Source organism: Zophobas morio, unplaced genomic scaffold (assembly GCF_036711695.1).
Source record: "Zophobas morio isolate AGI-343-1 ecotype UQ-CSIRO unplaced genomic scaffold, CSIRO_AGI_Zmor_V1 ptg000030l, whole genome shotgun sequence".
Classification (NCBI taxonomy): Eukaryota; Metazoa; Arthropoda; class Insecta; order Coleoptera; family Tenebrionidae; genus Zophobas; species Zophobas morio.
In genome coordinates, this window is record NW_026972135.1 from 17,456,943 (window position 1) to 17,472,456 (window position 15,514).

Below are 15,514 nucleotides of genomic sequence, written 5' to 3' on the forward strand. Positions count from 1 at the left end.
ACAAAATAAACATAAAATACCTGCCCCGTTTCGAGTCCACTATAGTAATTTTCCGGTTAATAACTTTCAAAGCCCTTTCTCTCAAAATGGGTCAAATGTTTAATATTAGCTCAAACGCTACTATTAATGAACTGTTATAAATCTCAAGTGAGAAGTTATGAAGTGTGAATAATATAATAGAAAATCATTAATTAACTGATTACATACACTTTTTAAGGGGAACCGAGGCGTCGAATGCGATTTAATATTTGTTTAAACAATTGCATAAAATTACAAACAAAATGACGTACTATTATCGCCGTTACGGTCGCAAACTCATGGTTGGAAATCCCGGCTATTAGGCCAAGCCGCGAGCGTCACGTCATCCCGACCGCTACCCTGACTTCTATTCTAAGTCTCTCTTTTGTGGAGATGGCGCGATAAATCCCGCCAGCTCGACTAGGAACCGCGCCCTCCACTTCTGCCACGTGTTTCAATTCCCTTTTACATGTTCAGTTTCTATAACTCTTGATATTAAACTACAACCGGACAAGTGTTAAAGTTTCAAAAAGAGCAATAAACAACATTTAAATTCGCCATACACTCTCGTGAAAATTTTAAACAGCAAATAATTCTTATCTGAGATTAAGATTGGACATCAGACAATTTATATAATGGAAGCATTAATCAACAAAATATTTACGTGGTCAAAAAAATTAGCAAAGATTTATAAAAACAAAAAAATTCTGGTGTGAAGTAAAACTTGTGCAGACAAAAAAATTACGTGAGGTTAAGAACCGCAGAGCATGAAAATTACTGAGGCTAAAATTATTGTCAGAGAAAAATCACATTCGGTTAAAAATTGCAAAACTAAGAAAATTACATGAGGTTAATATTTGCCACACTTATCAACATTCAAGTAAAAATTTACATGATGTTAAATGATGCCACACTTTATCAACGATTCAAACTGGTTACTTAAAAAAAATAGCTTTGAGAGTTTATATTGTAACGAAGCAAATTTTCGCGGGCCGGAAACCGTGACGCGTACTGCGAGAGCCGGGGGTAAAGCCGCGACCGCCGCGCCGCCGCAGCGGAAGAGGATTCTGGCCTGAAGCCTCAAAAGGCGAAGAAGTGTTGTGGCTGTGTGGAGAAGGTTTTTTTGAGAACTGTACCCTCCGACCACCGTAAGTACCTTTTAGGTCGTCTGCCCGTTTAAGTACCGGTTTTTGAATCGCCGCCCCCGAGCGAGTAACCGTACCACCGTCACCGGGCTTTTATCTGTCGTCACCCTCACAAGTCGAAACCGTCGTACAAACGTCGTGTACCGCCACCGCGCTCCCCTCCCGGGTCGCCGTACCGTCTTCTCACGATTTCCAGCCTCAAGGTCGCCGTCCCCCAGTCCAGGAGGAGCTCGTCCTGAAGGAAGTCCCAGTCCAGGAGGAACGACCGGGCCGGACGTGTTATTATTTTACTTGTTGTTTTATGGTTGTAGTTAAGTTTAGCTGTAAGAATTTATTATTTTAGCCATGTAGCTAGTGGCAGGGAATAAACCCTATTTATTGTGTAAAATATTCCTTGACGTTTTATTTTATTATCGTGTTTTCACGGGCGCTCACCACCTGAGATCCATGTCTCCGGCTTCAGAGCAACCCCGGCGCTCCCTCCCCCAGAGAGGGAGCTGGGGCCCGAGCGACCGCCGCTCTTGACCGGCGGCGTCAAGGTCGCCGCATAAGCTTCGGTGGGCCAGACGTATTATATCAGCGACACTAGTCGGCCCAAAACTTGGCATCCAAGTACGCCGCCACCACACGTTATCGGCGAGATTCCGGGCCGTCACTGTCCGTCACACCGTCGTGGACTGTCCTCGGCTTATCCCAAACAAACACATGGTAAATAGACACAAAGTGCGCCCCTCATCGCGAGAATTATGCGTCTCGGAGATATAGTTTTCCACGTGGCGAGAAATATATATGTCTTTATGATGTGACTCTCCACGATATTATGAATTCTACCGTACTTTCCACGGTCCTTTTCCCAAAATGGGACAACGTTAGGTTGATTTAACTGCCGCAAATGAACTATTAGCAATCTTGTGTGAGGAATTAAGAAGTGTTATAATTATAATGTAACACTTAAGTATAGGCATGCAGAAACCTTATTTATAACTTGATAAACAAAGGATGACTCCTGACTAAGTGAACCTCACGAAATCTCCTAGAAAGTGTTTTATCTGAACGACCTCATGACTGTTAAATTGTGTTAGAACCAGTTAACGATTAAAATCGTAACATGGACTGTGAATTTACAAACAATAAAACAAATTTTAGAGTACGTGTTGCTGTCGGTCGAAAGTTTGCATATTTCCGATTAGAAAAACCGCAAGAATTACCTACACTTATTGGGGAAACTGTGGCGTCGTCTTCGTTACGATTAATTTTCGTTAAACAAAGGCTTCCCCTTTTTTTCTAACTACCAGACCAACTAAAGCAAGCCAACTTCTACCAACCCTCTCATTGGAAATTCCCCTAGAAGAGCGACCAACTACCAGAAAAGAACTAAACTAGTAGCACATAGTTGCCTATGTTTAACGATTTTCTTAATGTCCCGCGTGACAAACAGAGTTGGCTCTCCTCCAACAGAGTTTTCTCTACCAGCAAGGCACCCCCATTGGTGTAATCCGGTATTACGAATACACAATCAAAATTTATGAATTACGACTACGCCCTGAATCGAATTCCCCCATCACATACATGCATAAAACACATGTTAAAGATGGTCAAAAACACAAAATAGCTTTCGGTACGCACGTCGCTTTCAGAGGCGCGTTCGAGTAATAACGTTCCAATATTGGAGTCATAGAACACAAAAAAACATAACAGAAAATTAGCATAAAATCCCCTTTCCCCCTTCGAGTCCACGACAACATTTACTTCACTGCTAATTTTTTAAGAGAATCAGTGCTTAAAATTAAATCATGAATACTGCCAATTTAAATACGTAATATTTTTCACAATATAAAAAATTACTTATTTCACCTGAGTAAAGTTGCTTAAAATAAAATGTATAATTTCGAGAGATTGCGTACAATAAAATAACAACGACAAACCTGCTTTAACCAATCCCCCCATACCAGATTACTACCACAAATTCCCTAGACGAGCTACCAAACTACTCAAGAAATTAAAATTGCACATGGGTGCCTATGTTTAATGATTTTTTTTTTAATTCATTTTTCAAATTCAAATTATCCAAATGCGATTTCGCGCCGCTGTTTTTTTTTTCAGCGCGAAGTTTTGTTTCAAACTTGGACACCACAACAGAAAAACAAAGTTGAGTGAAAAATAAAATAGGCAATATGGTGGCCTATAGAGGTAGCGGCACGAAGGGCGTCTAATGGCAGCTAAAGCACGCGATGTGCGTTTAAGCATGCGCATTCCTAATATTTACTTCCATCGTCGTAAAGGAGCCAGCCAACTAGATAGCTATTCTATATTTGGATACAGACCGTCACTTTGGTTCTTGTCATGCTATCACGTGCGTTTATTTCAGTTAAAAATCTCCTGAATTTTGATAAGAGTAAAATGAGTATTTAATTACAAGGAAGAAAACAAGCCAAATTTAATAATTGTGTCACATTCTTTCACGCATTTCAAACAAGAAAAAATGTACATGGTATCAAATTACTCATTAATTCAAGTTAATGATTACATCAAAATACAACAAGTACATATTCAATACGACCAAAATCAAAAGAATAAATGTTCAAATTCAAGCTGTGAGAAGTCATTAAACCTGTAAGAAAATATTAAAGCTCTCCCGTTTCCGGGTCTACGATGATATTAATTTAACTGATGATAATTTTCAATGTCCATAATTCCCATCGTGAAAACACAAAAAGTTACCAAATTTCTTCAGGAAATTAAAAAACAAAGATACCCCTATACCATTTGCAGTGTGCTGTGATATTCAGTTCCGTTCCGACAACAGTTATTGACTTTTTGGCGGCAAATTGTCAAATACTTGACCAAGTTAGTACAAAGTGACGTCACACTGATTATCTTTTTTAGAATTTATTAAAAAACACACATTCCACGAAGGTCAGGTCATGGTAAACCCACTGAAAAAGTTTTCTTATCAAATTAACACTTCCACGGACATTATATTTATGACTCGTGAAAATCGAAAGTGTACGCACTGTATAATGACAAGTCTAACGCTTCTTTAACTTTTTGTAATCTATATTATCTCATAAACAAAATCCCTTTATCGAGACGATAATGTACAAGTGTAAATCAACCATGGCAGTTTTAGCCAAAAACTGCAACCACTTTTTCAAATACAATCCTCCAGTAGTAATTTTTTTCTTGTGTTTAGTTATCGTAACATTAGTAACAGTTTCTTTCACAATATACATTAAATATACTGAAAACATCATCAACAATGACGATAAACAGGTAAGTCAATGCATGTGTGACTGCTACGCTTTCACTTTTTATGTTTAGAATTGGATTTCTTTGAGTCGACATTTGAATAAGTTGAATTTGTGCGTGATCACCAGTGATGGCAACGTGTTAAACGAAAACTCAAATGAAGAAGGTAGTTTTGCAACTCTAGTGAGTTTGAAAAACGTGAATGAATTTATTAATGTCACTAAAGTGGAAATCTACTACTATTTAGAAGGTAAGAATAAAAACATTATTTTATTTTATGTACATGTACTTTTTTTCTACATTTGTTTTTTTTTATAAGACTGGAAACCCTTGTGTGGTGGCAATGACGAAAATTCACCCTTCTTGGGCATAAATTTCGGCCTTACCCAAAATTTCACCGAAAATGAAAATGGAACAAGCGTGTGTGCGTTAATTACGGGCCCAAAACATTTTCTGCCCCAGGATTCTAAAAACTCATGCGATTTCAATGAAGAGGTTTGTTAAAAAAATACAAATACAAAAATAATAATTTCTCGATTTAAGCAGATCGACGACGAAAATACAATAACTTTTTATTCCCAATCAGAATTTTGCCCCGATAGTGATAACGAAACCCAAATAAATTTGTCATTCGAGGTCGACAACGTAGAAACATACTTAAGCCAGGTCAGTTTTAAGTTCGACAACATTACAAAATTAATTATCTTCATTCCAGAGCGATAAAAATGTCATTTACATTCACTTGCTGTGGTCTAGTTACATTTTGTTATTTTTTGTGGTGATTATGTTAATATATGCCATGTTTTATCAAAGTCAGGATTCATTGAAAACTTATCGACTCACATAAAAACAGATAATAAACTAATTTATTACATACACAACTGTCATTTCCCTGTAACGCGGGAGTTTTTAAAATAACTACATCCACTCATCGCTGATAAGAACCCACTAATTTTCTTATCTTGTGACAGTACGATACGAGAAAATATTATCGAACTATCAAGCAAAGCAAAAATGTCTCTCGTTCGTCGCGTGAAAAGTTTCTCGATAAAAAAATCCACCAGCACAGAGGAGTTAAAGTCGAATGTGTCCTTCAGATCTGGTCCGCGAAGAAAGAAGAACCTAAGCAAGGAAAAGTCGGTTTCTATGGAGTACATTCCTATTCACATTGAACTCGAAAAAAGTGAATTATTTAACAAACAAAAATGGAAAAGAGAGGAAGAAGAGCAAAAGAAGAACCGGGAACAAGTGCTTTTGTCGCCGAGAAGTGCCCAGACACAGTTAAAACTAAAAAAAAGAAAATCGGTGTCTTTTGATGAGGCGAGATTTTCAAAGTGCATTGCGGAGTTTGATGAAAGTGATATAAGATTACGAAGGTTTGAAAATTCGGAAAGGTGGGACCGAAGGGGATCTAGGTTTAACACCGTCGCTGTCGTTAAGGTAAGTCTTGGAATATGTTAATTTTAAGGAAGTTTTGTATAAATAATGACATGGAGCTGATTTTTATCAGCTGTGTTGGTATTTTAAACATGTTGAAGTCTTATCAGGAAAATATTTTTTTAAGTAGATTAATAACCTACTAACTTTGTCAATAATATGCAAGAATGAAAGTGGGGTCAAATAGGTAGCGCCTTTTTTAATGTTTCATTGGCTTGTTGACACTGTTGATAACTTTAGTTTTGTTTACACTGTCACTGTTCTTTTTTTATATTTTGTATTCAACTTTTGTTTTAGCCACAAACCACATTTTTTATACATTTACTAACCCAACAAACTTAAACTGCAGTTTTATGTCAAGTTAAAGGTCATGTTTAGTATTCATGAAATGTCAAACTAGTGTTATTTGACTATTTTCCGGCCTACTAGAGAACATTTTTTTTTCGATCCAACATTATATTTGGTATGCAGGAGTCCCCAACAGTATTTTCGTAATGTTTTAAATATGTCCTTCATTTGCAAGCTACTATCATTTTATTATTATTTTTTTAAACGAAACTACCTATGTATCTTTTAATGCGTTGTCCTCAGTAAAATCGACGCAATAGCATATTTTTCTTTTGAGTAAATTTATAAATCAAAGTTTTCCTGCGTTATCGCAATGATGAAATTATAGAAACAATGTCAACAAAGTATGAAAATAAATGAGAAATACCTTCCTTTTATCATACAATGTATTGTAATAGATAGCAGATTTTTATTTTTTTAGTTAATAAATGTGTTCTTTTACTCCTATTTTTAGTATTACAGTTTTTCGATTAATAATAATAGAACCCATATTTCTAGCGAATCACAAGAGGGATTGTCATGGTGTTGCCATGGATTTTGTTTATTTATTATTGTGGTTTTATGCTTTGTTTATAGCTTTCTGTTTTAAAATTTTACGTGATTTTTTTCTGTGTTTCAGAGCAGAAAAAATAATCTATATAAGCTATCATAATTGCTCATAGAGCAATTTATTTTAACGTTAACTTTTGAGTCCCATTTACAAAAGCTCTCATTATTATTTATTTAAAAATTCTGCGGTTTCATAGAAATTATAAAATCAACTTGAAAATTTTAATTTATTAGTATAAAAAAAAACAATGTGTTTTGCGCTTAAAAAAGTTTTGTCTTGTGTCGAATTTATTCACTAATTCACTGTTATTTCTATTCATAATAACCCAAAATTAGACGTGTGAATTCCAAGATTGGAACAATGCCTTTAAATCAAAATGCAAAATTTCCAATACAAATTTAAACACACAAAGAAAAAAAAATTGTCGTGAAAGTAATCACAGTGACAGGATCGACGGCTCTGATCAAGGTGATCGAGCTCTCTTTAATTTTCAGCGTTATTTTCTACTACAAGAGCTGTTACATAATTTCAGTAAAATCAATGAAAAATTTAACCGTCGTAATTAAAATAAAATGATCGGCTACCCAAATCGAAGGTTTAAATTTTGCTACATGGTTGCCTACGTTATTGAGTAATTTTTCTTAATTTTAATTTTTCAAATCCGGCCTTGCGGCATTGTTTTCTTTTAACGCGAAATTTATTTATTATTTTAAATCAGGACATTATAATAGTAAAGACAAATTTTGAAGAAAATCTGTTAGAACTGCTGTTAATTCATATTAAATATTGATATAACTTGTTGTAAACCTATGGTTAATTAAGACTAAATAATAGAGCAGTCAAAGAATTGCATTGCTCTGTTTTTATTTCTGTTATAGTCTTAGATTATAATTAGGTAGTAAATTCAATCTTGTGTCAAACTTGTGCCCGTTTTGTTCCAGCTAAGCAATTTTTATTTTAACACATCGCAGGGTTATCATAAAAAAGTGCAGAATTTTATAATTTATTTAGGAAATTGGGCTTTTTTGGCAAGACTAACGTTATTGTAGTGAATGTGATTATTGATTACAGAATATTAAACCACTTTTATTTTTTCGTCTCGACCAAAAAATTGATTACAGCACCTCAACAAATTATTAAATATACCGGGTGTCTGGAAAATAGCGGATTAATTCTTCGCTACGCTCTTAACAATCAACTAGTGAGTCTGGGAAAAATAGTAAAAAAAAAGCTTCTCACATTTTGGTGGAGTTACAATAATTTTAAAATTGGTTCTTTTGCTGTTTTAATATTTTTTTCGCCCATGACCATGTTTAATTACCATTTCAATTAGACTGTACAAAGATATGGTTGTGTTGTTTTTCTAATAATAATTTGATAAAATTCCCTTTGACAACAATGTCTGCCTGATATAAAGCGAAGGTGCAAATCAGCAAAATCAAGTAGCAGTTAAAAACGCTTGACGTATCAAAAACTGTCAAAGTTTTCAAAACCTTACGTTTAAAATATTCGCAGTTAATTTTAGGTCCCCTGGTGTCTTATTTTCGGATAAATTTAAAGGAATCTGGTGTTTTGTTGCTGGATGAACTTGAAAAAATCTTTCGAGATTTTCGTGTTTTATTTTTTAAGAATTTGAAAAAGTCTTGAGTGCCGCAGTGTTTTTTTTTTAATCTGGAGACTCGTGGGTATTATGTATTTCATTCAAAAAATATTAGGCACTGTCATTTATGACAAATCATATGCGATTCAAGCTTTACTGTCATCTTGACAAATATTAGCACTTTTCAAAAATCTATTTTGTCAAACGATGCCTTTAATACTATTAATATCCGACAGATATGTCAGTAAATTAGGTCTAAATAAAGCACAGTTTACAAGTTATGACATTAGTAAATCACAACTGCCCAATATTTTTTGAATAAAACTGTACCCATGGTGTATTATTTTGGGAGCCCATGGAGATTTTTTTTGTAAATTATTTAAAACAATTTAGGGGGACTTTGGTGTTCTATTTTTGTAAAATTCTGACCTGGCCTGTTTTTGAGTTAATTTTGGGACCTGGTTTTTTTTTGAAAAATTTAAAACAATGTCCAGGTTCTAGGTATTGCTTGGAAAGAATTTGAAAGTGCTTTGGAGCCTGTAGTGTCTTCTCTTATAATAATTTAATTAAATTTCTTGGAGGATATCTCATTTGCCAAAATCAGTCTTATCTGAGCAGGTATGTACAAGCCCTTTAAGAAAATAAAGGGCGGTTGGGCGGAGCTAGTACTTTCCAACATAAAACTGATTTTGGCAAATGACCTACTCTCTAAGAAAATAAAGAGCGGGTGGGTGGGGTTAGTACTTGCTAAGATAAAACTGATATTGCCAAATGGCATTCCCTCGAAGAAAATAATGGGTGGGTGGGCGGGGCTAATACTTGCCAAGTTAAGACTGATTTTGCCCACCCACCCTTTCATTTGCCAAAATCAGTCTTATCTTAACATCTACTAGCCCCGCCCACCCACCCTCTCTTGTCTTAGAGGGTATCTCATTTGCCAAATCAGTTTTATCTTAGCAAGTAGTGATGACTTTAACAAAAAATGATCAAAATTTGGAAACATTACAAGCTTACTGATGTGCAGAAGGCAGGAATTTTGAACATATTCTCTAGTGTTTAGTTAGTAGTTAGTTTTGTTTTAAATAATGGATTTTTCTTTTGTTGGTTTTGTTTTTGTTTATAATTTATAAATGTCTTATTAAATGTTTTCTTGGGTTTATTTATTGATGAAAAATAACAGCTTATTTTATTAATAATAATGCACAACGTGGATTTCAGTCACCATCGTTGCTAAGAAATCAGAGAGTAAACCGGAGGTATTCACACATTAAGTTCGTGCAGTGTTGCCAATTTTACTTTGATAAAATTACGTTTTTTTCGTAATCTACATAATAAAGAATTGTTTTATTATTTTTTTGGGACTCCCGAAACCCCCGTACATAATGTACTGAAGAGTTAATCCGCCATTTTCCAGACACCCGGTATATAATAATTAAAGAAAAAGAAAATTATACCTCTAAAATGTAATTAATAAGTAATCCTATTTTTTATTGATGGGAATCTTTTTTCTGTCGGAAAATATTAAATTAAACAGTTAATAGTAATAAAAAAAGATAAATCTTGAATTGTTAAAATTGATGTCAATTATCTGCCACAAATTATAACTTATCGTAAATTCAAGAAAAAAAATCGGAGAAGCAAACTTACATAGTTTTTATTAAATATAGTTTACATAGCGTATTTGAAAGATGTGGTGATGCAAAAAGTTCATGACACTGTTTACACAGGTGTCCAACAGTCCGTTGCTGGAATATCTCTTGTTTTTTGGGAGCTTACTAAAAAAATTGTAATACATTCTGAGGGAATTTGAATGAGTGTTAGTTGAGATTAATTTGTACGATACAATTCATTACACAGTAGAACAGTGTTTTTGTTACATATATTTTCGCAACATGGTCGGAAAGGTAATTTTGTGCTGAACAACTCTTAAAAGAGATAATATACCCATGTCGTCAAAAAAAAATTATTCAAATTTTTATGTTCGTCCGGTGAACAATTAGAAAAAATGAAGTGAATTCTAATTTTACATAGAAAAACGCCCAAGAAGCACTAAAAAAATGTTCCAAAGATTTCTGTCGACAGATATTTAATTATGTCTACGAATATTTGACCTGCCTAGAATATGTAGAAGGATCTAACTCTTTATAAAAGCCTCATCTATTCGGAAAGAATGGATACTTGGGTCTTTATCTTAAATATTTCTTAGACTTTCTTGATTTCTCGATGAAAAGATTAGCAGCAAAGAAATTTAAATGAGACAATTTCTGGGACGTTTGTTTCCTAAAAATTCACTGATCACTGAGCTAATTGATTCCCAAGTAATTTTTTTCCGTATCATTCAAATAGGCGTAGAACATTTGATCCTTCATTCGAATTTCAAGCCCAATGAAAATTCCTAAATATAGAAAACGTACATAATATGAAAACTGAAATTCACTGTAATCTTTTAGTTTTTACCTTGGTTTATATTGGCAGCAGAAAACTTAGGAAATATTGTTTTGAGATGTTGAAATGCTTTCTCTCTTGTATTTCACCTGCATAAGAAGCATATATGATTCATGATATCCAGATTGGAAGCCAGTTACTAAAGCTACAATTTTTAAATCGCCTATCAAATTAGACTCAATTTTTTTATCGTTAATACAGTTTAACAAGTGTTGAATATTCTCATATGTTTCTGCAATTTGTATGGAGTATGTAGTCGGCAGTACTAGATATTTATTCCCATTATGCAATAGTACACCTTTTTAATAATAATAATAGTAATAGCATTTATTGCCAAACAGTATACACCATTTATAGGACAACACATTGTATAATACCTACATAGTATAATGCAATTAACAAAATAAGAATTAATTAATTATGTAATTGTGAAACAACTTAATTATGAGTGAAACACAAACATATAAAAGAATCTACAGTTTATGTGCAATATGAACTTTAACTGGAACTATCTATGAACAATCTGCAAAAAAAATTTTTTTGACGACCTAGGCATAATGTCTTATTAGATACTTATTCAGCACATAATAACCTTTCAGAATACATTTTCAGAATGCTTGTAACAAGAATTTTTTCTAAAATTGTTCTACTGTGTTATTATTCAAAATAAAGGAAAACATTTTTTTAACGAAACTATATATAAAATTCGATAGAACATCTTGTTTTATAAAATAATACTTTTTTCACGTTCTTTGTTTAACAAAAAGTAATGGTTTTTAATGAGAAAAATATAAAAAAGCTGTATTTTTACTTCCCGAACGTAAGCTATGGAAGTATTGTATAATCGAGTTTCATGACCCCTAGAATACAAAAAAAGAGGTCTCCCGTTTCCGTCTGTCTGTCTATTTATCTGTCAAACGTCTGTCGGGATATTTATTATACAGATACACTTCGAAATTACTGGACCGATTGTTGTCAAATTTTGTAAGTACATTAGGAGTGTCATGAAGATGGTAAAACACTAACCAAAATTGACTGTACTGACTTTTTTTTTATTTTGTAAAATAAGAAACTCCTGCACTTGTGATATGTATGAGTCCCTGTTGAGTTTTCACCCTAGACATTCAGATATTTGGAAAAAAATCAAAATTACACTGCCCCGCAAAATGAACGCAAAATTTTAAAATTTTATTTATTTATTATTTTTTTTAGATAATATTGTTATTTTTTCCACTTTGGTCTCTAATTCGTAATTATTAAACCAAATATAGAAATTCTAGAACAAAAATCGACAAAAACAACAAACTGATAATGACTTGGAATCAAATTGCAAGAAACCAAAAAATACCATCTTATTTGATAATGCTTTAAACGTCGCTCAGTTAATAACGTGTATTGCCTCCTCGAGCATTGATAACAGCTCGCATTCTTCGTGGCATACTGTTAATCAAATTTCTAACTTCTTCTTGATCCAATTTCTTGCGACTCTTGCGGCAGTCTAAGTGTTAGCTCTGGGAGGGTAGTAGGAGGGTGCTGTAATGCTTTAATTCTCTTTCACACAATAATATCCCATAACTGCTCGATGGGACTGACGTCCAGACTTAGTGCAGGCCAGTTTATAAATTTTTGAAAAGCCATGTGCAAAATAAAATTTTAAAATTTTGCGCTAATTTTGCAGGGCAGAGTATAGAACAACATTTTGGAATTTAACTTTAAAACTGCAAAACCAAATGCTCTGAGCTGTGAACGTTATAAGGTTATCGTAATAATAGTAAACCGTTAATCAAAATTTATTCGTTTATACTGTCTCAAAAAATTAATGACGTCATCTTAAAATTTTGTCAAATGAATCCAATCTAAAATGTGCAAAATATGATAAGTATACTTGCGATTTATCATTCCATTCATATTTTTTTGCTTATACAGAGTGACTCAAAAAATTAATGCATGTAAATTAGAAATTGCAAAACCGAATGTTTTGAAAACTTCCAAGTGCTTTAAGTATCGGTAATCGTTAGCATGGTAAATCTATAATCAAACTGAATCTGTTTGTCCTCTACAAAACATTAATCATCTCAAAATTTTGCCGAACAATAACAATAATAATAATCGAGAATGTGCAAAATATGATGAATTTATAGTTGTAATTTATCATTGTATTTACATTTTTTTAGAATTACAAAAAAATTAGTGAATGAATCGTATTTTATTGTTTAAAATTTGGGAACACAATACTGTTGTTATTAGTACACTATACCTATCCAAACTGATATACATGTCCTTGTAAAAATGTTGATAAGGTCGTCACAAAATTTTGTAAAGGAAAAACTTATTTGAAACATGTCGTAGCACGCTTCTTTACATTTACTTTAACATTATATACTTATCTTTACTTTAACTTCTAAGAGTTCTCATTAAAAAAATAAAATTCGCAAAATTAAATTTCTTCGACCACTTTTTTTAAACCGTTCTGACGACTCTTTTTTTTAAGAATTCATATACAATTGAATCTACTTTTTTTTCAGTAATTGTAGATTTAATTGTCGCAGCAGTATTGAAACATGATTGTTTACTATTAAGTTTTATTTGAAAAACTAATATATATATGTATATAAAATAACGTTGCCACATTTTCCGAAAATATTAAATAAATAATTTACTTACCAGCTATTTTGAGTTTTATCTATTTCAAATGCAATATCCTTAGTAAAATTTAGTGTTCAAGATCTTTAAATTTAGCTTTATTATCCGTGATTGCATTTGCTGTAATTAATAAAAAAAATACAACGTGATCAACAAAAAATGTTTGAGTTGGCAACCCATTCTCAGTAGTGTTTCTTGTGATACTATTGCTAAATCTAACTCGCTATGTCCAAAAAATTAGGTTATGGTATTAACTAAAAGTTTTATTACTAGTTATTGTGATAATGAATGTATTGTTTAGTTGTTAAATGTAGCAAAAGAACCAATTTTAAAATCATTAAACTCCACCAAAATATGAGAAGAATTTTTTTTCTATTTTTCCGAGAGTCACCAGTTGATTATTAAGAACGTAGTGGAGAGTTAATCTGCCATTTTTCAGACACCCGGTGTAGGTATTTTAATTCTTTGTGTTCACAAAAAAAGCGAAACAGGTTTACGTTGGGTCACTCCTTCCTACGGTAATTTAAACAATATACTTTAAAGTGTTTTCACAAAATTAGTGGAACAAATGTTTCATTTCATTTTCTCCTGATATTTAAAATTTTATAGAACACGAAAATGCAGTTTTATCTTAATTGCTTGTTGGGAATTTATTGGACATTCTTGCCGAAATAACTGTACTGTTTGTTGCAAAGGCATAAAAAGGCCGACAAAAATTTTCCTCTCACCGCTTACAAAAATCGATGATGTCATCTCAAACGCATTATTGAGTAAATTTCATTTAATTTCATCTAAGTGTGCAGTGTAACATGTTACTTGACCTCCAATCTAATAATAATCTATAATTTTATAGCTGGGGTTGCGTATGCGGGTTATACTAAAAAAGTCTTCAAAATTTTGGTCGGAACTATCGACAAATACTTTTATTAGGTACCTATTCAAAATAATAAAACTAATTATTACAAAAAAAAATCTTTGTTGGAAAATATGTCTGCTGGCGATTTTATTTGACAGATAAATCTCGGAAACTAGTGAATTTAGGCAAGATGGTGCTCAACCACATTTTTAGAATTGTTAGAAATTACTTGGATGAAGAATTTAATTGCAGATGGATGGAAAGAGGTGGTCCAATAGTGTGGCCAGCAAGATCTCTAGACTTAACTCTATGTAATTATTTTCTGGGTTACGTCAAATTTCAGGCATTTTAAACTTCAAAAGTGACGAAAGTGCGAGAAAATTATTGTTCCGTCACAGTTGACCAAAAATTTTGAGGAAAAAACATGCAAATGTTTTCATAGCTAAGTTTGTTTTCAACGCATCAGTTAAAACCCTTTTTTTCTGCTACAACCACCAATAAATTTTTGACGTCAAACGGAATCTACATTAAGTAAATTTTGCTGATTTTCAACCAACCTTCATTTCCTAAAAATTATACTTTTTTTCTGAGTTATTAGAGATCTTGTGAGAGAATATGAAATTTAATTTTGCTTACAAAAAAGAAAAAGAAAATTATTTGTAAAAACTGAAACTAATACTTTTGCAAAAAAAGTATCTAAATATATAGAATTACGTCATAGAATTTTAAATTCTTATAAAACTATACTTTGCTCAAAAGTTGTTATTTGTTTAAATATTGATTATAATTGAAGTCCAATAATTATTGGACTTCAATTATGTATTTATTTTAATCACTTCGAAACACCAATTAATCATTTTCTTTACACCACATGATCGAAAAAAGTCGTCTAGTAGGCCATGAAATTTATTTATAAATATAGTGATGTTGACGTTACAGCTCTTCGACGGTTTATTTGACCGTAACTTTTCGACGTCGTAAACTAAATTTTTACCACATAGCAACTTATTGTTACCCAGCAACCATTGAACATTTTTTTGTGTTAACGAAACGTACACGTGAAAACAATAAATATTAGCACACAGATAAAAAAGCGTGTGTATAAATTTCAGCGAAACGTACGGTGGTTTCGGAGATTATCTGTCGAATAAATTTAATTTTGCTTACAAAAAAGAAAAAGAAAATTATTTGTAAAAACTGAAACTAATACTTTTGCAAAAAAA

At 32.7% G+C, this 15,514-nt stretch overlaps 1 protein-coding gene across 2 annotated transcripts; it reads left to right on the plus strand.

Moving 5' to 3' along the window:
- The first annotated feature begins 4,104 nt into the window (after window positions 1-4,104).
- Window positions 4,105-5,293, plus strand: LOC135137801 (uncharacterized). 2 transcript variants are annotated; one of them, XM_064067538.1, is made up of 5 exons: window positions 4,105-4,436; window positions 4,485-4,662; window positions 4,732-4,907; window positions 4,956-5,078; window positions 5,128-5,293. In XM_064067538.1, the coding sequence occupies exons 1-5, from the start codon at window positions 4,260-4,262 to the stop codon at window positions 5,257-5,259; spliced, it is 786 nt and encodes a 261-aa protein (XP_063923608.1). In that variant the 5' UTR covers window positions 4,105-4,259; the 3' UTR covers window positions 5,260-5,293. The 2 variants fall into 2 exon arrangements, with proteins under 2 accessions (XP_063923608.1, XP_063923609.1); XM_064067539.1 differs by having other exon boundaries at window positions 4,117-4,436; window positions 4,959-5,078.
- Window positions 5,294-15,514: the final 10,221 nt, after the last annotated feature.

What these genes read in the sequence shown, in the direction of transcription:
- LOC135137801 (XM_064067538.1), top strand. Translation starts at nt 4,260, where the DNA reads ATGTACAAGTGTAAATCAACCATGGCAGTTTTAGCCAAAAACTGCAAC. An exon ending in TCAACAATGACGATAAACAG is followed by an intron (nt 4,437 to 4,484) that starts GTAAGTCAATGC and finishes TTTTATGTTTAG; the next exon opens with AATTGGATTTCTTTGAGTCG. An exon ending in TAGAAACATACTTAAGCCAG is followed by an intron (nt 5,079 to 5,127) that starts GTCAGTTTTAAG and finishes TCTTCATTCCAG; the next exon opens with AGCGATAAAAATGTCATTTA.